The 22,687-nt window shown below is 49.9% G+C and overlaps 12 protein-coding genes across 12 annotated transcripts; 2 read left to right on the forward strand and 10 right to left on the reverse strand.

Annotated features, from left to right (window-relative positions):
• Positions 1–439: 439 nt before the first annotated feature.
• Positions 440–1,123, reverse strand: N7533_003836 (uncharacterized protein; the record flags this gene model as incomplete). Its single annotated transcript, XM_057100486.1, has 1 exon — positions 440–1,123. The coding sequence occupies one exon, from the start codon at positions 1,121–1,123 to the stop codon at positions 440–442; it is 684 nt and encodes a 227-aa protein (XP_056960116.1).
• Positions 1,124–1,794: 671 nt separating this feature from the next.
• On the forward strand, positions 1,795–3,521 carry N7533_003837 (F-box domain protein; the record flags this gene model as incomplete). The annotated part of the gene is made up of 2 exons (XM_057100487.1): positions 1,795–2,090; positions 2,186–3,521. The coding sequence occupies 2 exons, from the start codon at positions 1,795–1,797 to the stop codon at positions 3,519–3,521; spliced, it is 1,632 nt and encodes a 543-aa protein (XP_056960117.1).
• A 372-nt stretch (positions 3,522–3,893) lies between these two features.
• On the reverse strand, positions 3,894–5,473 carry N7533_003838 (DUF3431 domain-containing protein; the record flags this gene model as incomplete). Its single annotated transcript, XM_057100488.1, has 3 exons — positions 3,894–4,294; positions 4,374–4,828; positions 4,920–5,473. The coding sequence occupies 3 exons, from the start codon at positions 5,471–5,473 to the stop codon at positions 3,894–3,896; spliced, it is 1,410 nt and encodes a 469-aa protein (XP_056960118.1).
• Positions 5,474–6,250: 777 nt separating this feature from the next.
• Positions 6,251–7,432, reverse strand: N7533_003839 (Zn(II)2Cys6 transcription factor domain-containing protein; the record flags this gene model as incomplete). The annotated part of the gene is made up of 1 exon (XM_057100489.1): positions 6,251–7,432. One exon carries the CDS (start codon positions 7,430–7,432, stop codon positions 6,251–6,253), a length of 1,182 nt encoding a protein of 393 aa, XP_056960119.1.
• Positions 7,433–7,871: 439 nt separating this feature from the next.
• N7533_003840 (uncharacterized protein) lies at positions 7,872–8,417 on the reverse strand (the record flags this gene model as incomplete). The annotated part of the gene is made up of 2 exons (XM_057100490.1): positions 7,872–8,063; positions 8,154–8,417. 2 exons carry the CDS (start codon positions 8,415–8,417, stop codon positions 7,872–7,874), a joined length of 456 nt encoding a protein of 151 aa, XP_056960120.1.
• A 94-nt stretch (positions 8,418–8,511) lies between these two features.
• Positions 8,512–9,214, reverse strand: N7533_003841 (ferritin-like domain-containing protein; the record flags this gene model as incomplete). Its single annotated transcript, XM_057100491.1, has 4 exons — positions 8,512–8,675; positions 8,730–8,819; positions 8,879–9,064; positions 9,130–9,214. The coding sequence occupies 4 exons, from the start codon at positions 9,212–9,214 to the stop codon at positions 8,512–8,514; spliced, it is 525 nt and encodes a 174-aa protein (XP_056960121.1).
• An 882-nt stretch (positions 9,215–10,096) lies between these two features.
• N7533_003842 (uncharacterized protein) lies at positions 10,097–10,825 on the reverse strand (the record flags this gene model as incomplete). The annotated part of the gene is made up of 1 exon (XM_057100492.1): positions 10,097–10,825. The coding sequence occupies one exon, from the start codon at positions 10,823–10,825 to the stop codon at positions 10,097–10,099; it is 729 nt and encodes a 242-aa protein (XP_056960122.1).
• Positions 10,826–11,817: 992 nt separating this feature from the next.
• N7533_003843 (glycoside hydrolase family 27 protein) lies at positions 11,818–13,520 on the reverse strand (the record flags this gene model as incomplete). Its single annotated transcript, XM_057100493.1, has 7 exons — positions 11,818–12,201; positions 12,296–12,480; positions 12,543–12,839; positions 12,901–12,990; positions 13,052–13,192; positions 13,258–13,390; positions 13,449–13,520. 7 exons carry the CDS (start codon positions 13,518–13,520, stop codon positions 11,818–11,820), a joined length of 1,302 nt encoding a protein of 433 aa, XP_056960123.1.
• A 565-nt stretch (positions 13,521–14,085) lies between these two features.
• N7533_003844 (putative inositol polyphosphate phosphatase) lies at positions 14,086–18,006 on the reverse strand (the record flags this gene model as incomplete). Its single annotated transcript, XM_057100494.1, has 7 exons — positions 14,086–14,158; positions 14,231–14,898; positions 14,958–15,217; positions 15,269–15,478; positions 15,537–16,835; positions 16,945–17,890; positions 17,956–18,006. The coding sequence occupies 7 exons, from the start codon at positions 18,004–18,006 to the stop codon at positions 14,086–14,088; spliced, it is 3,507 nt and encodes a 1,168-aa protein (XP_056960124.1).
• Positions 18,007–18,885: 879 nt separating this feature from the next.
• On the reverse strand, positions 18,886–19,362 carry N7533_003845 (uncharacterized protein; the record flags this gene model as incomplete). Its single annotated transcript, XM_057100495.1, has 2 exons — positions 18,886–19,113; positions 19,354–19,362. The coding sequence occupies 2 exons, from the start codon at positions 19,360–19,362 to the stop codon at positions 18,886–18,888; spliced, it is 237 nt and encodes a 78-aa protein (XP_056960125.1).
• A 370-nt stretch (positions 19,363–19,732) lies between these two features.
• N7533_003846 (CHY zinc finger protein) lies at positions 19,733–20,447 on the forward strand (the record flags this gene model as incomplete). The annotated part of the gene is made up of 5 exons (XM_057100496.1): positions 19,733–19,832; positions 19,889–19,962; positions 20,045–20,106; positions 20,196–20,297; positions 20,366–20,447. The coding sequence occupies 5 exons, from the start codon at positions 19,733–19,735 to the stop codon at positions 20,445–20,447; spliced, it is 420 nt and encodes a 139-aa protein (XP_056960126.1).
• A 494-nt stretch (positions 20,448–20,941) lies between these two features.
• pre6 (proteasome core particle subunit alpha 4) lies at positions 20,942–22,046 on the reverse strand (the record flags this gene model as incomplete). Its single annotated transcript, XM_057100497.1, has 5 exons — positions 20,942–21,257; positions 21,334–21,721; positions 21,829–21,881; positions 21,934–21,940; positions 22,019–22,046. The coding sequence occupies 5 exons, from the start codon at positions 22,044–22,046 to the stop codon at positions 20,942–20,944; spliced, it is 792 nt and encodes a 263-aa protein (XP_056960127.1).
• Positions 22,047–22,687: the final 641 nt, after the last annotated feature.

The raw sequence follows: 22,687 nt of genomic DNA on the forward strand, positions 1-22,687 counted from the left end.
ATGAATCTAATCTCAGCCCTGGTGGAGCCTCACTAGTATGATCTAGGGTGAGACCAATCCCAGTAGACCTTGTGCAAACGTTCTGCCCCATTTGATCTATATTGGACAATTTAATGGCCTGGTCATTATACTGATCTGGATTGATCGAGTTTGACTAATTATATAGCATTATCAGTATAGCACCGTCCTAGGGAATCTCGGATAGTTCAGAAGAATTAGAAGTGTCCACACTACAGGGTATTCCAGTCTAGAAGCCATGATCATGATTGAGAACTTCAAATGGTTGATTTAATAATAGTACTCTTATGTACACTGCGGTTTTGGTAAAGTATCAAACCGTAACACTTCAATCCTTACCTGCCCATTTGGAACTCCTGAACGCCAAAGCATCACCTGGTACAACGTACCTTGTTTTATTTCAAACTTTCCAGTATTATGGTTAAATTCGACGACCAGAGTCATCCAGTCTGTCACTTTGGTCATTCATCGCGGACCACTTTGTAATTCCGTCGGGCAAATCCATGATACGTTGTTCATAATAGATGTGGCACCTGAATAGGTACGAAACAGTCAGCAAAACATCCCCATGGATCAGATTAAAAACAGTTTGGACATACGTTGGTTTAAAGAGTTCCCGCTGCTTTTTCTGCTCCTCAATTGAACCCTCAAACTCAATTAACTGCGGGAAGAGCAGACAGACATTGCGTCCTTCATCCATGATCAAGGTATGGCAGAAGGCGCACGAGACCTTGGTCGGGGTGTGATAGTCTTGACTGTTCTTGGACGAAGAATAGAAATTCAAGCCACAGGATCCAGTGTTGAAAGAGACATCCTTCTTATGAAAGATAGCAGCCCATTGGAAAGGAGCGCCATGCATGACCTGGCATCCGCGACAGTGACAGAATTTGGCATCGAGTGGCTTCTCTTGTCTCAGGATGTATGAGATCTTTCGACACTGGCAAAATGCACGCAGCTTGACAGGACCTTCATCTTCATGACTCTGCCGGTTGTAGGGTGGACGATGCTTCCAGGATTCTTTGTCGAGGGTGTTTTCTGGGGGATTGTTGGTGACTGCCGGCGTGGGGAGAGGAGCCACGGGCTCTAGAAAGCCCATTTCGGCCATTTTATTGGAGTATGTGAGTAGGTTATAAATGAAATAAAAAATATATGGACAGAGAGAAGGCTCGTAGAGTCTCGGATACTCTCTAGAATTGAATAAAAATCAATTTTTATGCTATTTTGGGGATGATGTCAGGTGTTGGCCGACTTCCTTGGAACCATCAGTCTCGATGATGTACCTTTACTTTCCCTTTCCTACTTCTTTACTTCCCCTTTCAAGTTCTCCTCTCAATTCACCTCCATTGCACCCGTGTACATGGTCTCATTGCATGTGTACATTTCATCTCGAGTGATGTCATCATAGTGATGGCTTCAACCCAGCTTGATGATCCTGCATACGGAGTACAACAGCGTACTCTAGACCCTGACCCTGAGACCCTGAGACCCTTAGCTGACTTGACAAAGACAGCTGAATCAACCTGGCCCATTATGGGGTACAATTGGACCAGACTCCGCGTCAAAGGAGGAGACGACATGGATCAGCACCAATGAAACACTGACCCTCGACGTTGTGATGAACGGGCGGCTTGGGCGTTTCATCTTTGTTCCCCTGCGGCTCCTCCATCATTTACATTTCTTTCCTCCACATTTCTCCTCTCCCTCTTCCTCCCCCGACTATCCATATTCCCTATTTCCTCATCTCCCTCCCCTATCTCCCCTCTTCCCTCCCCCAGGATGGGCCTTTTTGACAAGCTTCGGGCCCGTCCCCGGCGCAGTGCGGGGCACGCGACCGAGGCATCTCCCTCCAACTCGCCCCGCCCGCTGAGAGCAACCGGCCGCGATTATACGCGCAAGCTGCCCCGACCGGTGTTGGCTTATATCTTTGCCCTCACCTGTCCGCACACCCTCGATGAGTCCTATGATACCTCCGAGGAGTCCATGAGTGATGGCTGCATGCTCTGTGACATGCGCGATCTTGCGCACTGTGCTCAGGTCTGTAAGCGGTGGTTCATCGAGGGCCGCGCTCTGCTGTATGTACCCCAAAACAAAGACATTGCATTAAATCAGCCCCCCCACCCCTACCACCCTCTGATCAAGCTGACCAACACCGCCTGTCGTTCAATAGATATACCCATGTCCGCATCGACCCTGTTCACTATTGTGAACTCGAAGTTCAACTCGCCGCCAAGCGAAAGCGTCGCTCTTTCTTTGATCGCAATGGCGACCCTATCGATGCCCCTCAGGTCCGGCTGGAACTCTTCATGCGCACCGTCCGAGAAGACCAGAAGCTGGCCAATATGGTCCTCTCCCTTCGCATGCCATACATGACTCGAGAAGCCAACAAGGCGAACATCGCCCGGACGATCTCCGTGCTCCACAACATTCGCTTCGTCGATCTGCCGTCCGGCCTGTTCAGCGATGAACCTTCGTGTACCGCGCTGAAGCAGGAATTGATTGTCCAGTGTCCTGATCTCCGCCGTACGAGCTATCGACATGGATCGGAAGGAAGCTTTGCCCGACTGCCAGGCGCACAGCTCTGGACAAACCTGGAGAAATTGGAGGTGTCCGGGCTACACATCGAAGCCAGCACCCTGCGTAATGGATTGGCCTCGTTCTCACGTCTGCGGGATCTGACCTTGGAAGACCTACCGTGGCTGGACGATTCTGCATTCATCATGAGACCTCCTCACCCGCCCATTCCCCCGCTCTTGCATTTAACCATTCGAGATACCCCGAACGTCACGGCTGCCGGCCTTACCTCGTTCCTTTCTTCCCCCCACACTCAGAATACCCTGCAGTCTCTGACTCTCGCTTCCACTGGTGTCCTCCCCTCCACACTTTATCAGATCCTCTCCACCGCTCCAAGACTCACAAGTCTGTCCATCATTCAGGAAGTGCACCGGTCCTTCCCGGCAGAGCAGATCCCCCAATTGACTTCCAAGTCGCTACGTCTCCTGCACTACGAGATCACCTCTGAAACCGAGACTCACGGGCTTCCCCCAGTCGCAACCTCGTATTACACATACCTCATATCATCCCTAATGTCTCGCTCCCTACCCGCCCTGCGCGATCTCTACGTACGGGATGCCAACTTCCCCGATACACTCCTGCTGGCCCCACCCCCCAGGATCTTCGGCGGAGACGGAGGCGGGAACGGACCGCAGCCGAGAAACCGAGGACTGACACAACCCTTGAATGTATATAGCAAAGGTCTGGACGAACTGGAGTGGAACTTCACCCCGTACGACCCCGGAGTCCAACCCGGACGAGGCGGCGCAAATACCCGTCCGGTCAGTTTTCACGAAGCACAGCTGAACCGTTCCTGGGGCGGCGAGTCTCGCAAGAGCGTGCTGGTAGGTAATGGCTTTGGCGGGTTCCTGGCCGTGCCGGCGGATGAGGAAGAGCGCCCGAGGAGTAGCAGTGGGTATAAGCGATCGAGTAAGGTGGATATATGGCGATGAGGGGATGCAGTGGAGCGCGGCTTTCATTTACTTTTGTGTTTCAATTTGGCCACACACGATGTGATGGAATGGTATGAGGGTCAAAAAGGCTGGAACTGTACCTAGGCACGAGACATGTGCATAATGATATAACGAATCAATGCTGAGCAAAGTATTCATTACCATGAGATGCTCCATAGATTATAACTCGGTACTACTTAGTACTTATGAAATTACCCGTAGTCGCTTTGATCCATTTACCCTAGTAGAAACACTGAATTGCCAACGAATGCCATTACACACTAGTAAGTAGTACTATCCCAGCCCCGATCCAGCGGGCCCGGCCATAGTCCATCTATTCTATATGATTGGAAGAGTCCATAGAATCCGCCATTATACAGATGCGTCTCGCAAGGCCTGCCGTGAAGCATCACTAATGTCCAGCATTTCATCGGCCAGGGCAAGACTTCGTTTCCGTGAAGATATCTTTGAGTCATCGCGTTTCCTCTGGGCTGGCGGTTGCTCCGATGTTTGCTTTAACGACTGTTCCGCAGAATCATTCGTCTCGGGCTTCGGCTCTGCCTCTGATTCTGATTCTGCCTCTGCCTCTGGCTCTCCAGTTAAGTGAGCCTGTGTCGGTGCATCGGGCACATTAGGCCAACCGTCCGGAAGACTCTGGCCACGCCACTGCCACTGCTGTTGCAAATCCTCATCGCTCATATCGCAGTACCCATAAGTATTGCAGAAGCACTGTTTAGGATCGAGACAAAACTGCGTCGGTTTCCCGAACATGACTGTGGCACCGTTAGCGATACACGTTCAATGGTGACCCAGACGCCGAAGCAAGGGATGAAGTGAAGAATGTCAACTCACTATGCCAAGAATATTCAAAAACCCGACCTGTAATCGACGCATCCAGCGGCGAATCCAACAACCACTGCCTCACCCAAATATAATCCTCAAGCGGCCTCTCGTGGATCTTCTCCCTCGACAGTGCAAACTGACTACAACATGGCACACCGACGCGCTCCGGCATCTCGATGTCCGGGAATAACTGCGCAAAACTATCCGGGAACACCACTGCGGTGATGTGGTCCTGGTCATCTGGCCGTTCGCGGTAGTATCGTGCGGGTTCGAGTTCGGCCGGACATCCGATGGCCCATGTGCAGCGAAGATTGACGTATCCTGCTGTCCGGACAAAGGTAGGCTGGAGATCGCGGACTGATATGACGGAGTCGTAGAGTGGGTTGTCGTTGTGCCATTGGTAGCGACCGCCGTGGAGGTAGATGCTGACGTCTGGGAGGGAGTGGTAGCGGTCAATTATGTATCTAGATGTGTGTTAGGGATTTGCGATTGATGACACAGAGAGAGAAATCTATCTCTCAAAACTAATCAGAGAAAGAAGAACATATCACGTACGTGAGGAAGACCATCGCTTCATTCCCCCGATTCGCCGGTACAGTCAATTCGGCTTGCTCGGGTGTTGCATCGACGCGATAGATATTGCTGTGCCATTCGGGCAGATTTTCCGTCACCCACGACATATTGTTCTTTAGCATGGCAGCAAAGACCAATTCCTTCTCTCGAGGCAGAGTAGGTGTCTGCATGGGAATGGCAGGGACGGTAGTGCTCGGGGTGGAAATCGGGATGCCGAAGTTGATGCTCTTGCTCGGTGTTGTAGATGGGGAGGGAGGATTGATGGAATGACCATCATTAGTGGCGCTTAAACTGCCATTGTCATTATCATTTGCATCTGCAATGCCAATTGCACTCGCATCTGTGGTATTGTGAGATGAATCGAAGCCCAGCGATGGGAATGCCGACTCGCTCGCCCAATCTGCGACCGAACCAAGCAGTTCACGATTGAGTACGAGCTGGTAGGACAACAATAGAAAGACCGCAGTCAGTCCAAGGTAAAGAAAGATGCGAGATCGACCAGGGGCGTCGGAGTGTTGCGGAGATGGCCAGATCATAGTTGCTGGCCGATCATATCATTTTATGACAAGATGGACCTTGGAGAAAGGAGAAAGAAAAAGTCAAAACGGGAGAGAAATGGAATTGGAATAGAATTGAAATTGAAATTGAAATTGAAACCGAAAGCAGAGAATAGGAGGATGGAATCAGGGTAGGGTCCAGCAGTCCGCAAGCAGCCCCAACTTGACGTAGACAAGTGGAGACTGCGAGAGTTGGGACGCAACTGCGATGGATAGGAGAGTGGACCAACGGATGATCACTCAACAACCAGGGGTCTGTTCAATACTTCGTATTGAGGGGCATTTAACAAAACGCCCCACGAGGTGTTGTGATGGCCCCAGATTGGTGCAGTTGGATCCAGATTGGCGATAGATAGTACTTTTGACTCCGCAGTACTAGTAGATCGCAGTGAGGTTGAGGAGTATTTTGGGGATATTTTAAGAGTACGGAGTAGATTTACTATTGAATGGAGTATCTACTCTGGCTAGAATGACTGGTAACTATCATAACCAGCAGTATCGTGCTGGTCTAAATTTATATACTAATATAGTACCTACAGGCATCTCCATTCCCTCCGGGGGCCATCCCCTATCCCCTATACATCTGAAACATTTTGGACGGATCGGCCCCGAGGTGAGACAGACTCAGAGACTGTCAGGCTTGCTTGTAATCTCCATGCATGGAATATCCCGACCATCCAGCCAAACACCCGTCAGTCATCACACACGAAACGCCCGTTGATGCTGGCCCCCGAGCCTAAGGTCTGGCCCCCCAAGCTAGAGCGACATACGTTGCTGGGCCCACGTCAGTGCGGGCTGCCAGCGAGGATCTCCCGGGCGCAACGCCCCCAGCAATTCCGACACCAAGGCTCGTCCCGCATCGCGGGCCCACCACCGCCGACCATCCAGCTCCCCCAATAAAACTCCCCAATACATCAGAATCAATAGACAAAAGGGCTGGCGACACCGGAGTCCATCCACGAATTCCTTCCTCACAGCCGCCAGCCACGCCAACGCCGGTGCGGGTTCCGGCTCAAGCGCGAATTTCGCATAACAATGCCGCAAATGCGCGATAATCTCGCGATTGATCTGGTGCTGCGACTCGTAGATACCCGTCATGACCTCGTCATTTAGAGCGTCTAATTGTGCCAGTGCACCATGCGTATCATCATCCAATTGCGTACTAGTATCCTTCCAGAACGCGCCTCGCGAGAACAACTCCAGGTTGATCCATGATTGGCCCACGCCAACCTGAAGGATCTTCTTGACACCCTGGAGCAATTCAAAAACCACCACCATGCTCTCCGTCATACTGGAGCTCTCATCCCTGATCCCCGTCAGCCGAGGTGAGGCAATACCAATGGCAGTCATGATAATCGAGTGCGCGAACACAGCATCGCAATTCTGCTCTGTAAGCGAGTCGATCGCATCACGAAACGGTTTCAAACTGCGATTATACCGCTGAAGCCCAATATCGAGATAGGCGAGTGCTTCCGGCGGCTCCCGCGACGAGGCAATATGCATAGCGGCAAGAGACAAGATGCCATTCATGAGAAAGTCATGCTTGAGCGCGAGGGTTGGCACAGTAGTCTGCCAGACCTCAAGCTCGGCGGCACTGACACAGAGACTCCGAAATGTCTCTGTGGAGAATTTGTGCATCAACTCGAGGATAGTCAATTCTGATTTGTGGAATGGGGAATCGACAACCTCCTTCCTAATCCCATTTGCACGGGTGCGACTGTTTTCCCTGGACACACCCTTGACGTGGGGAAGTGGGGCGGGAGTCCCGGACTGAGATTGTGATTGTGAAGCTCGCGCCGCCGCAACTTTGAGGTATGTGCAGCTTAACTCGCGCGCGGTACAGTTCGAACAGGGCGGGCCCCGCTCGTCACATTTGACTTTGCGTGTACGGCACTGGTCACAGCCCTTCCGAGATTTTGTGTGCGACCGGAGCGGCATGGTAGCCGGTAGCCATTGGGGGAGGGAAAGTTTTAAGGTGAGCTTGGACGTGGAGTTAGTTGAAATGCGGGCCGGTGGAGATTGAACTGGTCAGGCCTGTCATGTGACTGGTATAGGTCACATCGGGTGTCTCAGTATTATTTCTTGGATGAAGGGGCATAAACAGACGCTAGTGATTATTTGAATGATTCTCGTATTTAAAAATTATAGATATAGTATTCTAGTAGGTATTACACTTTGCAGTTTAGGATACGACAGGTTATTTCCACGCTAGATAAATCGTGTATTCAGGTCACTCTCATTAAAATTATCAACAGGAAGAATAATCAACATTGACTGTAGATCAGATAGAAGTATAAATAAGCGAGAAAGAGTCAATGTGGGCCAAAGTTTTCCATCCCTAAAAAAATATGGTACGATCAAGTCAAGATGGTCCAGTTTAAACCAACATGGCGACCGCAGCAAAAAGACCAGCACCCGTAACACCAGCCAACCCGACCTTCTTGTCATTGGCTCCGTTGAACATGGGGGTAGACGAGGCAGACTTGGACGGCGAAGTGCTACTCATAGGACCAGTCATGGACGAAGTAGGTGTGGTCATACTGCCCATAGCTCCCATCTTTTGTCCAACCTATCCAAACAAAGCATCAGCCATGAAAAAAGGACACAAAATGAGATCAAATTGAATCGAAATAAACATTGTTTTTTCTTTCTAAATTACCTCAATAATAGCGGGACCGGCAACAATGTTGTCGTCAGTGGCCTGCTTGTTGCCCTTGGTAAGAACGACATAGCTCTGGCCTGCAACACCCTTGGGGATAGTAACGGTGTATTTTCCGCTTCCACTGGAGGTGACAGGAGCCCAGACGGGACCGGTGACGGTAATAAAGGCAGCATAGAGGTCACCTGCATCGGTGGAGTTCATGCCTGGGCCGGCCATGAGCTGAACCTGGGATCCAGTCATAGCGGTGCTGGTTGAGGTCATGGTGAGGGTGGGGAACGCCTTGACGGGAAGCTTGCCATTGCTGGATGGGCAAGAGGTAATGAAGGGGGCCGCAAGGGTGTAGACCTCATTGAAGTCAAGGGGGGTTGTCGAAGGGTTGAGCGGAGGGTGCCTCGCCAAGGGCAGCACGCAGGTACGCACTGTGTCGGGCTTCGACGGTGAGGATGCTGCCGGCCGCAGTGAGGTATGTCTTGTCCATGATGCTGGCAGCGGCACCGAGGTAGGCGCTGACACCGACACCTAGAAGGATATTCAGTTAGATAACACTAGAGAAGAGAGTGAATATAAACTTACCCTCCAACACACTAGCAAGGCCAGCAAACGACTTCGCATCTGTAGCAGGGAAGGAGTAATTGCATCGGGCAACGGGGGACGCACCGGCGGCTAGATATTGGTAAGTAAATGCAGAAAGTTAGGTTATCACCCAGATTTATAGAACATACCCTTCAGGGCCGAGGTGAGGAATGCCTCGTGGGACTGCTCGTCCTTGCCAACCTCCTGCAAGTTGGCATAGAAGGGGTCCTTGAGCCCAGCGTTGACAAAGTCAGCCTGGGTGTAGTTCTTAAGACCCTCCTCGTAGAAAGCAGCCTCGAGGTGCTCGAGAGTCAACGCGTAGTTGAGGATGTCGGCTGGATTAGAATATTAGTCAATTGTCAATTTCTGCACCGCAAAGGAGGAGATGCAAGTGCCTTACCATCGGTGATGGCACGCTTGGTGACTGGGCCGGCTTGGGCAAGGCCAACAGCGGCACCAGCCAAAGCAATGTTGGTAAACTTCATCGTAGAAAGATTGTTGATTGAGCTTGAATCAGATGAAGAATTATAGCGCGACTAATCCAAGAAACAAATCCACGTTCATCAGACGCGAGAGGACCTCTTTATAGGAAAGAGAGGACTTGGTATTTGTAATGTTGTCCAGCCGGCCAAGCACGGAAAGGGGATAATTCAATTCCATTCCTTTACTCTAGATGGGTGTAAGTATGGTTGGAGAACCCAGAACGAGGATCGCTGAGTGATATACCATATCAGGCAAATTCATTGAATAATCTCCGATTACCGAGTACTGTTCTGCGTCATATTGGGCGTGCTAGCTTGTTCATCCATGTGGTTAGGCGCAGAATGCAATGCAAGGGCCCAGAAATGCGGAGAAGATGGGAGAGCTTGGACCCTGGCTCTGTGTTAATTCGCCGAGGTGAAGGAGCTTTGGCCAAAGCTACCAAGTTGGGGTATTATTCTTTGTCCGGATTGGGTTGGGATGGGGTTGAAGGACAAAGCGAAGGACGAATGAGAAGGGTAGCGAGAGCGGGAGCGGGAGGAACGAGACCGAGACCGAGAGCGATCTTCAAAATGAGAAATCAAGAATGAGAGCGAGAGCGAGAGCGAACTAGAACGAGCTCCGGTTCATCCGATAAACAAACTTGGCCAGCCAAATTTGAGTTCCTGGTTTAAATGGTCTGGGCAAGGGCACAGCCTCCAAACTATTGATCTTTCCGTAATTACTTTACTACATGCGGTTAAAGAAGAAAATGCACAGGTAGAATATACTACAGTATTCTTCATTTGAGATGAGGAGAATCCATTGCTAAAGATCTAATACTAGTATACTGGGGTGATCGGCAGGCAGACTGCCTCGCAAACATGGTCGTCGAGGAATTATTTTAGTTAGAGCGAATTTGAAACCGGCATTGCTGTTGGTATTAGCCAGTTCTGAGAGACGAACTGTTCTAGATTATCCAGCAAATCCCCTGTTGCCTCGGTCTTTGGCATCCATGGCCGAGGGAAATAGTCTTCCAATGCAAGCACAACCTCCGCCCACTCCATATGCAGATCAAATTCAGGTATCCGACTCCGCATCGCTGCAAACTCATCCGCTTCCGGCCATGTTGCTCTTACCCTCTCCGTCCAAAATCCTGTGTTCCAATCTCCCATCACAGAATCATAATGTGACTGGATAGCTGGTTTATGTTTTCTGATGTATTCCATGATAACAGGAAGAATGATCATTGGTCGATAGTCAGTCCACCCAACTAAAGAATACATTCCCATATGTAAATGCATTGGAGTCTGAGGCTCAATAGTATACACATTTTGCAGAATGTACCGAAGAACGGTTGAAGTCGCATGATTAGCTGCTGCACCAAATTTCTGCAACGCCAAGAGCTGCAGCATCTCCATTCCCAGGTACCGCGCAGCATGAAATATACTTAGGTGAAGACTGAGTAAGCGGAGGTGGTTCATGCAACTCCAGCACCCATTGGGATACTTCTTCTTGTCAATTGGAAAGTCTTCCACATCCATTGCTTCCACAGCGTACTCCCCGGTATAAAGGAACTGGTTAAGGTATGTTAAATGTACCGGGAGTACTGGCTCATCGACTGTAATATTATTCATTTTTTTTCGACCCTTTTTGTCATAAAAATATGATTAGTAGGTACTAGTATTTTAGCACGAAATGTATAATTGCCTGTCAATGGCATTGGGGGCCCGGTGTCACTAAAGAAAATGATAGAAAATTACCTGGCGCGATATAGCTTGTCTCAAAACCAGCGACTCACGAACGACATCGGACTTTCGCACGGAAGTATGGTATCCGGGATCATGCTTGCATCTGATTTGAAAATCCGGTCTTCGTTCGCGGAGAAAGCTGTGCAATAGTTAGTTATCAGCCCCACTAATTCAGGGGCAAGCGTCGGTTACATACCTCTCTTTTGCTAATAGAACCGCAGTTTGGTGCTCCAACCCCTCTCCTGGGCCAAGATACACATGTTCCAGGGTACGATCTGGGTCACAGCCACATACCACAGGCATTTCTTCTCACAGGCGTATATGAAACACCCCGAGCTTAGTACACATCAAACAAATCATGAATAGAGAGGGGTTATTTTCACTCCAGGGCTGTCGAATGCACTCGCACCCAACTCGCTTTCTCACGATAGAACTTGTAAATACAGAACTTGAAACTACCAAAAGCCCTGCAAACAAAATATTTATCTTTTAACAGATCTACTCGACGTTTCATTATTATATTAGTGATGGCAAGACTCGACATGTTGAATAAGAGTCAAAGGAAACAAAGAGCGTTGTCATGGGTCTTGTACGATACGGGAGAGGCTTACAGATATCGCCACTCGTACAATGGATCAGGTACAATGGATCCAAGCCACATCTGGTTCTAGTCCGAGCTCAAATTCCTCCAGAAGGAATTTGGCTTAGATGCCAAGTTTACTGAATTGGTGGAATTGCAAGCCAACTTCCCACCTCGGCAAGGAAAACAGCCCAATCAAAGAAAGACGTCACAAGAAATTTCATTTACTTCAAACCCAACTACTCAAGTTCAACTCAATGAATTTTCTGATTGGTCTCTGAAAGACTGGAAGAAGCGGCTAGCACTTTCCCTTGACAATCAGAACCGACACATCGTGGCTTGACAAAGACGCCGTATAGTGATTCTTTACACATCCCAAGTCCTTCCCGCTCCAAGCGTCAATGACTTGATATGAACCCCCATCTAACTCCGGAATCTCATTCCATACAGCTGTACGGGAGGCGGTGGCGTTTTCGGAGTTCAACATCAGCACCAACGTGCCTTCTAGGGTAGACGAGGGACCCGACCAGTATTCCGCGGGATGTTCAGCATCAAAGGTCCAGTCGGGATTATATCCCCACTTGTATGGATGGGCGGAACGCCCGATGACAGGATCCTGATGGAAATCCAGCAGATATTTATTCTTGAGGACAGCCAGATTGGCGTCGCTGATGTTGTTCAACTGAAAACAGCGTTAGTAAATTCAAGTTGGGGGACTGGCAACATTGGAACTTCAAAGAAAGGTCAAAGAATGGAACCTGAGGAGCGACACTTACGGCGGTACCGATGATCAAAGGAGATTTCATAACTGCCCAAAGGGCAAAGTGTGCCCGGTTTTCCGCCGCTGTGAGATTTCCATTGCCAATCTCCAGCATATCTGGATCGGGATGACCCCAAAAGCCAACATAGTTCATCTTGAAGCTGTTTTCATTGGCGATCTCCGAAATACGTGCCCAGTCGGCTTTTATCTGTATTAGCACGAGGCAAGAGTTTAGCAGGATAAGATGAAGGTGAAAGACCCACCAGTTATATCGCCCGACATGCGCCAGGAGTTTCCGGTTTCATTACCCCAGGTGTTAACATCTGCCTGGCCCCAGTCACATAGAGAGTAGAAGATGGTTCTGTTCGTGGCAAGGAGAGCATCGCGCATAGTAGTATAACGCGTGAAAGTTTTGGAGGTGGTCCAGTCGTAACCCTTTGGTGCTGGATTATCAAGATCAGGACAAGTCCCATTGGGGAAATTCCCACTTCCATCAGGGACACAGTCGGTATACTTGTCGGTCCAGTTGGAGGGGACGCCGCAGTTGTCGTATTTCAGGTCTGTGTGGTTAGAGTTGCCGGGATCAGGATAATTCAAAGTGTGTGTAGGATGGAGGCTTACAGTCAATGCCCCATTCTGCAAAGGCTTCTGCATCTACCTTCTCATAGCCCAAGCTGGCTGGGTATCCGGCACAAGTGGTTTCACCAGCACCTGAAGATACTTAGTATGTATCACAGGTGCTAAGGTTCATGAGATAAAATGGGAGGCTCACTGCTGTAGATACCTACTTTGAGGCCGAGATCATGGATTTGACTAGCTACCCCAGAGATACCGTCGGGGAACTTTGAGGGGTCTACAATAATGCGATGGGTGCTGGCATTGCGGGTGTTCTTAATGGACCAGCAATCGTCGACTAGCATAGGGTGTCAGCAAGAATTAGTCAATAAGACAGGAGCTTCAGATGAAAGGATCTCTCACTATTAACGTATTCGTATCCGAGATCCTTCAGTCCCAAGCTGATGATCTCATTGGCCGCTGTCATGATCTTCTCCGAATCAACGTCGCAGCCAAAAGCATTCCACGAATTCCACCCGAGGGCAGGCAATCGTCCCTAGTAGAGCAAGTCAATTGAATGGTTTTCAGTAACCCAACATAAGCGGAATAATTACCACGCCATCCTCTCTCACGAGTGCATTCGCCAATGGCAATAAGGCCAGAGAAGAGAGAGTCAAGGCCAGCATGCTAAATTGTTCCGAAATTCCACGGCACAAAATCCTCCTCGCAATGCCCCCTTGATTAGATATTTATAGAGGTCTAAGCTACTATCAGGTGCGGGGAATGAAACCCGAGCCGGATAAATAAGCACTGAATATACCCTAGTTATATGAGGGGAAATGGAAAACTCCCATGTCGATCAATGCAAGTGGCGCTCACAGGGTGGCATCGATGGCCGTACGCGCGTTTGGTCCAGGTAAACAAGCCAAGAAAGGACCATAGCAGTCTTCGTGAATAACCCTGTTCCGGGTAAAAGATGAACGCACATACCTGAGAACTATCTGTGTTCTACTACGTCCGCTAGCCAACCCTGGGGAGCCGGAGTATACTCAACCGAAATCCCCGGAGGTTAATAACGCAAGCGATGGAGATCGGCACTGCACTACATTACACTCAATACTACAGTAGCAGTCCCTGGGATGGAATATTTTCGCTCATGATACATGTCTATCGTGAAATCATTACTCGTATAATATACACCTCGCTGCTGCAAGAAAGAATGGGGTTCCAACGCTCAACTATGCAATATGCTCATTGACCCTTTAGGATTAGCGCACGGGCTTGGCGGGGATCGGTGCCGAGGACGGTGATGAGATATTCGATGCTAAATCCAGGTGTTAGTAAATTGGATCTTGCACAATCTAACTTAGCAATGTGCATGAAGTAGGCAACTTACCTAGCCTCGGAAGCCAACCGCCGCTTCTCATCCTGGAACTCCTGCTGGCAGGCCTCCCACGTAGCAGCTCGTTCCTGCGGCAAAACCGTTTTGACGCGAACCTTGAAGGTAGCACTGACAGGTCGGTGATCGGAGGCACGGACCTCGTGGCGTCGGTATTCGAGTTGCTTAACGCGGCCGACGCCGCGATACAAGACGCGGTCGCACCAGGCAGGGGAGCGCTTCTTCTCACTAGAATCGTATTGATCGGTACCGACATCGTATTTATAGGTCGGCGCAAAGGTGATCGGAGCTTCGATGAAACTGCGGAGTCGGAAGCCTGGGTTCTTTCTTCGAGACGCCAGAAGCTGGTCGCGTTCGAGTAGTTTAGTAAGGTTGTTTTGGCGGACGGCGTCAATGATCACGTTACGAGGGATCGCATCAATACGGTAGTTCAGATCACCGTTCAAGAAGCAGACCTCATGATCCATGATCATTGAGCCATCGCCGCCGCTTGCGAATTGATTAGTACGCGTGCTCAGGCTGTTTTCCGACTGTAAAGTTTCCGCCTCGAGGATCGCAGCAATATCGTTGTTACGGTGAGCGGTTTGTGTTTGTCCAGCTGCTAAATGGCAATTGACAAAGCACATCGAGCTATCGTCAAGGACGAAGCGGAAGACAAGAGCGCCCTAAAAGTACGATTAGCTTTTGCTGTATCCGCGCCTTCGAAAGCAAAGCCACCACAAACCTTGTTTCCATGCAACCCGCCCATTCCCCGCTTGATCTCCGAAGCATTGATGTTTTTGATATTATGGCGTTCTTTATGCTTGACAAATACGCAGGTGAATAGTCCAACCATGTTGGAACTGTGCAGAAGAACGTAGGATTCCTCAAGGGGCATACACTCGTGCAGAGTGCGGGTGAGGTGATCGATCCAGACCCGGTACTGCCGGCTCATGTGCTCTTTCTCCCCATTCTCCTTCTTCTTGCTTCCAAGGAGCAAGCTCTCTGTGAAATAGTCAGTAAAATGGCCACCAACTTAATTTTTAGAGCACCTACTAGCAGTGATCTTCTTATTTTCCAGATCAACCAGCTCTTGGAACCCAAAAACAACGATGTCTGGGGGATCTTCCGGATGGACAGCATCTCGAATGAAGTCTGAAGTGCGCACACTGCCTGGTGTGGAAGCGCCGGCGTTCCACGTAATGATGGCAGTTCGAATTTCTCGGAAATTGCAGAATTCGACATCCTTGGTTTGCATGCGAGCATCTAACGCGCGTTAGTAAAAGGGTTTATCCCATCGAGCGTCTACCACAACATGACTTACCCAGCCAGTCGTCCTCCAGCATACCATCCCAGAGACGGATGCAGTTGTCTGTGCCAAGGGATGTTACCTGTAGGCGGTTCAAAGTCCAGACACTACTAGTATCCAGGACGAACGCGGATACAGGGCTGTCATGAGCACGCCAGTCCTTCTTCACCGTCCATGGATTGGTCTTCACATCGTACACGTAAATCATGCCCGTTTTATAACCAGCCCACAGATAGTCTCCAACCATGGCAAGACAGTTAATCTTGTAGACACTGACATTGACCACAGCTAGACATGAGTAGTCGGATGAAGAATAAACAGTGACCTTGCCATCTGCGTGTCCCAGATACACGCGGCCACCATCCTTCGTAGTATATGTGCCAGAGGTAACATCGCCGGAGTGCTGAAGACCCAATGGCCGCTTGAAGAGCTTAAAAGAGGCGTCATCGCGTGCATTCGGGCGGTAAATATGGACATCCTTGCCAGTTGCAAGCCAAAGTGTATCGTCCACAACCATGGAGAATGTATGGCCACGAGCAACCCGCTCGTGGGGATCATGATAACTGTATTGCAGATTGGGCGTGCCAGTCTCATCAGCAGGCCAAATCAAGAGACGACCTTCGTCGTCGAGTGTCCACATCTCTTTCTTATGACGCAGAATCTTAATGACCTCCCGACGAGAGGGATAAGCACGGGTGGCCACAATGGATTCCGACGCGATATCTACTTCATGAATATCACCGGCGGATGTTCCAAGCCAAATGCGTTTGCCTTCTTCCTCAAGTGTTGCTCCAGGCTTGAACGCTAGAGAATGGGTCTTCACAGTTTCTCCGTGTGAGAGGCTCATAACCTGCTCGCCGGTCGTGAGGTCCCATATGCGCGTCAAATAGCCGGCTGTACATACATATTTGCCGCACACATCCATTAATCGAGTGTCGTATCGAGTGTGAATTTCTTTGGGCCCGGTCTTAAGGAATGGTGGCCTGCGGTTAGCCATCGAAGCATCAGGGTAATCGGTACGTGAAATTGGCGGTTCCTCCGTATTCAATTCATCCTCAGTGTCTGTGGGTACGGGACGACGCTCCTGATAACTAGACGAAAGATGGGATTCCCGAGGCAGGGTCTGTTGTGGTTGGAGGGGCCGGGGGTTCTGGGCATGGTTCAAATGGACATGAGACGGAGCAGATCGGGCAATAGGTGTCATCGGGCTAGAACTGATTATCGGCCGAGGGGGGTTCCCGAGCAGGTGAGAGCGCACTCTGTCGAGGGACCGAAGCAATTGGTCGAGGAGGAAGGCCTGGACGTTCATGGGGACTGTCGCTTGCTCGAAGCTTCTGTGTTGAAAGGGGCGGGGCGGTGGAAGCTTCTGGGTATACAGAAGACGTGGGTGGAATTTGCACCATCAATGGTTTAGTAGACCGACAAGGTTCGGGGACAGGACGAGTCCGAGAGAAACCCAGCTCTCTCGCATCATGTTTTGCCTGGAAACTTGGCGCAGGTGACCGGTCATCAAATGATCGCCTAGTTGGGGGTTCGGTTGTAGGACGCCCTGGGGGAAGCCTCGGGGGAAGCTTGCTAGCAGAAGTCGGCTTGGCTGGGGGCTTTTCTGGACTGCTGGGCGGAGTGTTGAAAGGTGAAACATGGTCATCAGATGATGCCAATTCGGATCTTGGAGCTAGTGTATTGGTATCTGGGTGGGAGAACTGAGCTGGTTTGGCTGGGATCTTCGGCTTCGACGCCCTGTTAGCGGGAGGAGGCAACGAAGCACTCTTGAGCTTCCGATCAGCTGGGCTTCCATTCCCATTCACCGCAAGAGAGCCGGGCGATAGTCGTTGGGCTGTATCTCCGAGGGGAAAGGACGACCCAAGCTGCGGCGTAATCGGCCTCGGAGGGGGTGGTGCGGGGGAAACTCCGGCAGAAACGGATGCCCTGGGAAGATGAATCGAGCTCCTAGCCATGCGATTATCATCGTGACGGGGCAGTGATTGCTCCCGCCTGAGCTCCCGCGGCGGCGATTGGGGTGAATCGACAGTTAAAGTGGGCGGCAGCTGTGGTGACGAGCGGTTCAAGCTCATCGAGATGGGTCGGCCATAACGACTGCCGGGGGATCCGCGAGCGCCTAACTGATTTCCATAGGGGCTCGTAGATGGATCAGCACGCCGACTCTGCCTTTCGTCCAGTGTCGCATTCCATGGGGAGTGTGGCCGAGGTAGATCCAGGGAGGCACGGGTCGAAGAGCGCGGCTCATCGCCAAGCTCGGGGGTTCTCAAGAAATGACTTGAGGATTCATGCGGTTTTGTGCCAGCCGAAGACAGAGTCTTGCGGTGTGAGAGGTTTTCGAAATGGGAGAGCAAAGAGGATACGGGTCTCTGTTGATGCCAGATAGGTTAGTGTCTCCGCAAGCCACACGGGGATAAGCTAGGGATATACATACAGAGGGAGGATCATTGTGGTCCGATTCCCTGCCATCTCCCTCCATGGCCATAATTGTATAATTTGTATCGCCGAGGCCAGCTGGGCAGATCGGTCATAAGCCCACCGGTGCCTGGAGAGGTCTCGTGGGCAATAATGTAGGAACGACGTAATGCGCTTGGGAGGACTGAGGAGGCCAGGGAAGAACGGGAAAATCCCTGGAGACGGAAGAAATGAACAGAGCGAGGGAGGCACAGAGGCCGGAGAAGTAAAATTGTAGTCAAAAGGACATGCGAAAGGGAAGTGAAATGAAGTGGCGGGGGAGGAAAGTGGAGGACTGACGACGATCACGGGAAGCGATCAACTGGTGACTGGTCTGCCGCCATACATCCGATTTACTAATTCAACACGCAAAACTTGAAGGATTAGGACCGTACTGGGAATACTACTATGTGAAAAATCCTTTTGGCTGTCTGAACATCCTATCCTATCTAGAAACGGTGCTGTATGTGTATTACCATGAGCTACAGTAGGAGGCCATGCTACTAATAATAACTCTAATACTTTCTCACCGCCGGGTATCTAACTGAGTGCCTACATATACTAGTATCTAGAGGAGCAGCCCTGGAGTGCTAACTATCTCAGTAAATTGAACTAATAAGATCCATAAGGCCTACTAGTAGGTACTACTACCTTAAGGTATAACCTTAAATCCAGAACATGTAGTTAGTAACTATTTGGTAGGTAGAGTACTAAAAACCTTTACAGAAAGCATTTGTATGAGACACGGTTTAGCAACTTGAATGTAGCAATTTTAATCTAAACGCAAAGGTAAGTTCTTTAGTTCCAACCCTTATATATAAATTTCGAATTAAGCCTAACAAAGAAGGTCCTCAACCGGCACTAGGAGCCACCTGTCCGGGTCCTGTCCACGATGTAGAAAATCAACGATCTACCTCAGATCCTGGCAGGCAAACTCGTAAATTTGAGAATTCAGCTCATCCCACATGTAATATTTCCCGCCAGATTCAATGGTTTGAGTCAGACTTTCTTCATCCTCTAAGATCGCTCGTCCGGGGCCAAGACCGAAAGCGCGTGCGACAACATGACCTCTGCTATCAGGACTATCCCATTCGTCTTCGAAAGGATGATCTGTCCACTCCGGAGGAACAGGATATTTCTAAGATAATGTTTGAGTTAGAAGACTTTTCATTGATAGGTTTATACTCCAGGAACATCATAATTTGAAGATTCAGTACTGGTTTTGTCGAGGGAACTTGAATTCGACTTTGCAGGTGATTTGGAAGGAGATTTAGTAGACGAGTTACTCATTGATCCCTTTTCTGTTGGCATAATGGAGGACTAACTAATAATAATTAGTAGCGTAATCTTATGGGAATGAATAGTCGGTAATACTTACTGGAGACATAGTGATGGTCGGCATCCCGATGATAACTGGAGTACTTGGCAAAATGGAAAACGGAAAAAGCCTGTGAAGATCTTGGATGAAATAATTCGTGGGATGGTAACAAGAGTATGGAGTTGGAAAATCGGTAGATGATCTGTAATGCTACATCTGCATTCCCTGGATCTATGGCGAGTAAGTCACGTGTTGGTGCATCTGCACTGCTGATGACGATCACGGGAAGCGATCAAATGGTTCCTGGCGCTCTTCCGCAATTCCAACTTCCCCTGTTCACGCGTTCCCACTTTCTCAATTTCTTGCATAGCCTCTCACCAGAAAAATGTGGTATGTTATTATCTGACCACTTGAATTTACCAGTGCTGTCTGAATCCACATGGTTATGGCCAAGCCGACAAGATCCCAGGCTAATGTTATCCCCCCGCCATGCAGTAAACACATTCTCAACGCTCAGGTGTCCATTCGTTCCGCCTGCTGTATGCCGTTCTCGAACTCAAATCTACGTGGAGTCAATTAACCAACTATTCCTCAGGCCGCAAGTGGTTCGATTGCGCCGAGTGCCATGGAGAACAAGAGAAGCACCCACTCACAAAGTCCGCCGAAATGGTATGCAGTTCCAGATTCCCGTTCAAAATCAAACATGACCCGGCAGGAAAAAGACTCGGAGTCTAACAGCTACAAAACCTAGATCTTCGCGTGCAAGAAGTGCAAGAAGTGCTTCCGCAAGGACGCTGGCGAGTTTGAAGAGAGGTCCGTATATACCCCGCGTTCGTGGAAACGAACTTCAGAACGTGGAACTGAGAGCTAGAGCTAACTTTTTTCTCTCATTTTCCTTTCAGTGACGAGTACTGCCCCCACTGTGACAACCATTTCGTCCTCGAGGCCGTGACACCACAAGCATCTCTCCAGGTGGAGGGTGACGACGCCCGCATGGATAACCGGTGTGTCCCCGAGAACCAATATACTCATATACCAAGCCGAACACGCCTAGCTGACCAATATTCCCCAGTATGCTCAAGGATGACCGTGTCCGTGGCGACAAAGACCGATCCCTCTTCAAATTCCGCGATGTCTCCGACCGCATGGGCTAGAGGGATGTCCTGCACATATTTCATGATGTTGACGATACGATGATTTTCTTGGGCTAGACCAAGATTCCTGGCATCAATACCCTGTTGTTTTTTGTTGTATATTATGGGAGCTTAGGAGCTTAAAATGGAGTGGAATGTCAAGTGATACGAGGCCTGGTTGGCGTGGTTTCGTGAAGTTCAACGAGAAGCAAAGTCCTACCTTTCAAAGTTCGTAGGCATGTCAAGACGGTATATTCAGCCTCGACCCCCGGAGCTCAAGTGCGAGATACTAGTGCTACTAGAACTACTATGTACAACTAGCAGTGATCTACACATTTCCGGTTTTCACCGCAAGGAGTTGGAGCATGATATAAGATATCGTGGTTTTGTCTTCATAAGGGACCAGCGCTACAGTAAATCGACAGTCAAACCCCCAGCATCTTAAGCCGGGACCAAATCAAATCCTCTATCTGCCATCCTACCCACGAAAGCCCCGCCTCTCAGAGAATCGTTATCTACTCAGCACCGGGCCGGGTCAGAATGGCCGCTGTGGTGGTAGCCGTCCGGCTAGTCTTCTTCTTGGCAGCTTCCTCCTGCTTCTCCGTCTCGATGCTCTTAACATACGCCTCGATCTGGTCATCTGGCAGCATCTCGACCCGCTTTCCGGGGGCCATGATTGCCACCTCGATGTTCTTTGCGCCGGTCTGCACAACCTCCAGCAATGACTTGATGGTCAGCTGGATTGTCTGCTCGCGGTCCATGCCGTCCTGGTGGTTGCGCTCGAGGAACTCGCGGACGGTCTTGCTAGATCGGCCAATGGCATTGGCTTTCCTGTGTGGTGAAAGATATCAAATTAGCATCCGAGTTCGCAGCAAGTTTGGAAGGGCTGGCCAGGTTATGAACTCACCAGGCAGAGTAAATTCCAGACGGCTCGGTCTGGTAGAGACGGGGGGTTCCATCGTTCTTGTCGAAGCCAACGACCAGCGTACTAATACCGAACGGACGAACACCACCACTCTGGGTATATCTCTGCTGCACACTGGCGATGTATTTGGTGATATATTCGATAGTGACAGGGTCCTCGACTGTGAGGCGGTGGGACTGGGCCTCTAACCGGGCCTTGTCGATCAGGATTCGGGCATCGGCATTCAGACCGGCGAACGCGAGGCAGACGTGGTCATCGACCATGGCGATTTTAGAGGGGGTAATGCGGGTATCTTGAAGTTTGAGGGCGGAGCGCTTCTCGCAGCCGAGGACAACGATGTCATCACCTTTCACACCGACGGCACAGGTACCTAGAAGGTGAGGATGTCTTAGTAATTTGTGCTTCAAAGCCCAGAGTCCATATGTCGACGCAGCTGGAGCTTGGAAAATGCTGTTGGGATGGGAGGGCTGGTCTTACCGCGCTTGACAGCCTCCATGGCATACTCGACCTGGAAAACGTGTCCATCGGGACTGGGCTAGGTTAGATTTCAGATAGCTAGAGCTTTGGGTCGCAGTCGCATACCTGAATACTAGGATGAGTTAGCATCTAATGGTTCTCATCGAGGGCTGGAGCAAAGGGAGCTTCCCGGGAGAGCTAGCTGGCTTACCTGAGAGAGCTCGGTCGTAACCGGACATTGTGGAGGAATATTAAGGAGGCGACAGAGATGCGGATTGAAAAGGAGGGATATTATCAGGCCGGAGGGATTGATGGGGTAGAAGGTGGGAAGCTGAGCAAAGACGATGAGATGCGGTAGAGGTAGCGGTAGTGGCAGTGGCAGCAATGACGGGGTTGCGGGCGGTGGACGCGACAGTGGACGGTTGCCTTGGCGCAGCCACGCGGATGACACTGGTGCTCTGGTAAACAATTAATGAGAATAAATTCAGAGAATTGGAAGTTGAGCAAAGATATTTAAAGAAGAGGGAATTATCTGAGTTCAGTTTAAATTCAAATTTACTTTGTTGATGTCATTCCATAGTCCTGAGGTTAATATACGAACTCTGCATAGCTCTACTACTCTGCTACTACTACCTATTAGTTAGTAGGAGCTGATTTTTATAGAACATCTTCAATTCACTGAAGACGCTAGGACTACAACTCGTACTACATCATTTACTAGTATCCTTATCAATACACTAACTTCAGGTTGAAGTATCCCATCCGTGTACCAATTGATTCGATACCTCTATGTTATACAGGCAAGGCTTTTCCCAAAGCTACCCGAGACAGATACAGGGAAGAGAAAAAGATACAAGACACATCAGGAAATATGGACAAA

Source organism: Penicillium manginii, assembly GCF_028828005.1.
Source record: "Penicillium manginii strain IBT 31320 chromosome Unknown utg000004l:1.0-7231830.0:1.0-7236170.0, whole genome shotgun sequence".
NCBI classification, from domain to species: domain Eukaryota; kingdom Fungi; phylum Ascomycota; class Eurotiomycetes; order Eurotiales; family Aspergillaceae; genus Penicillium; species Penicillium manginii.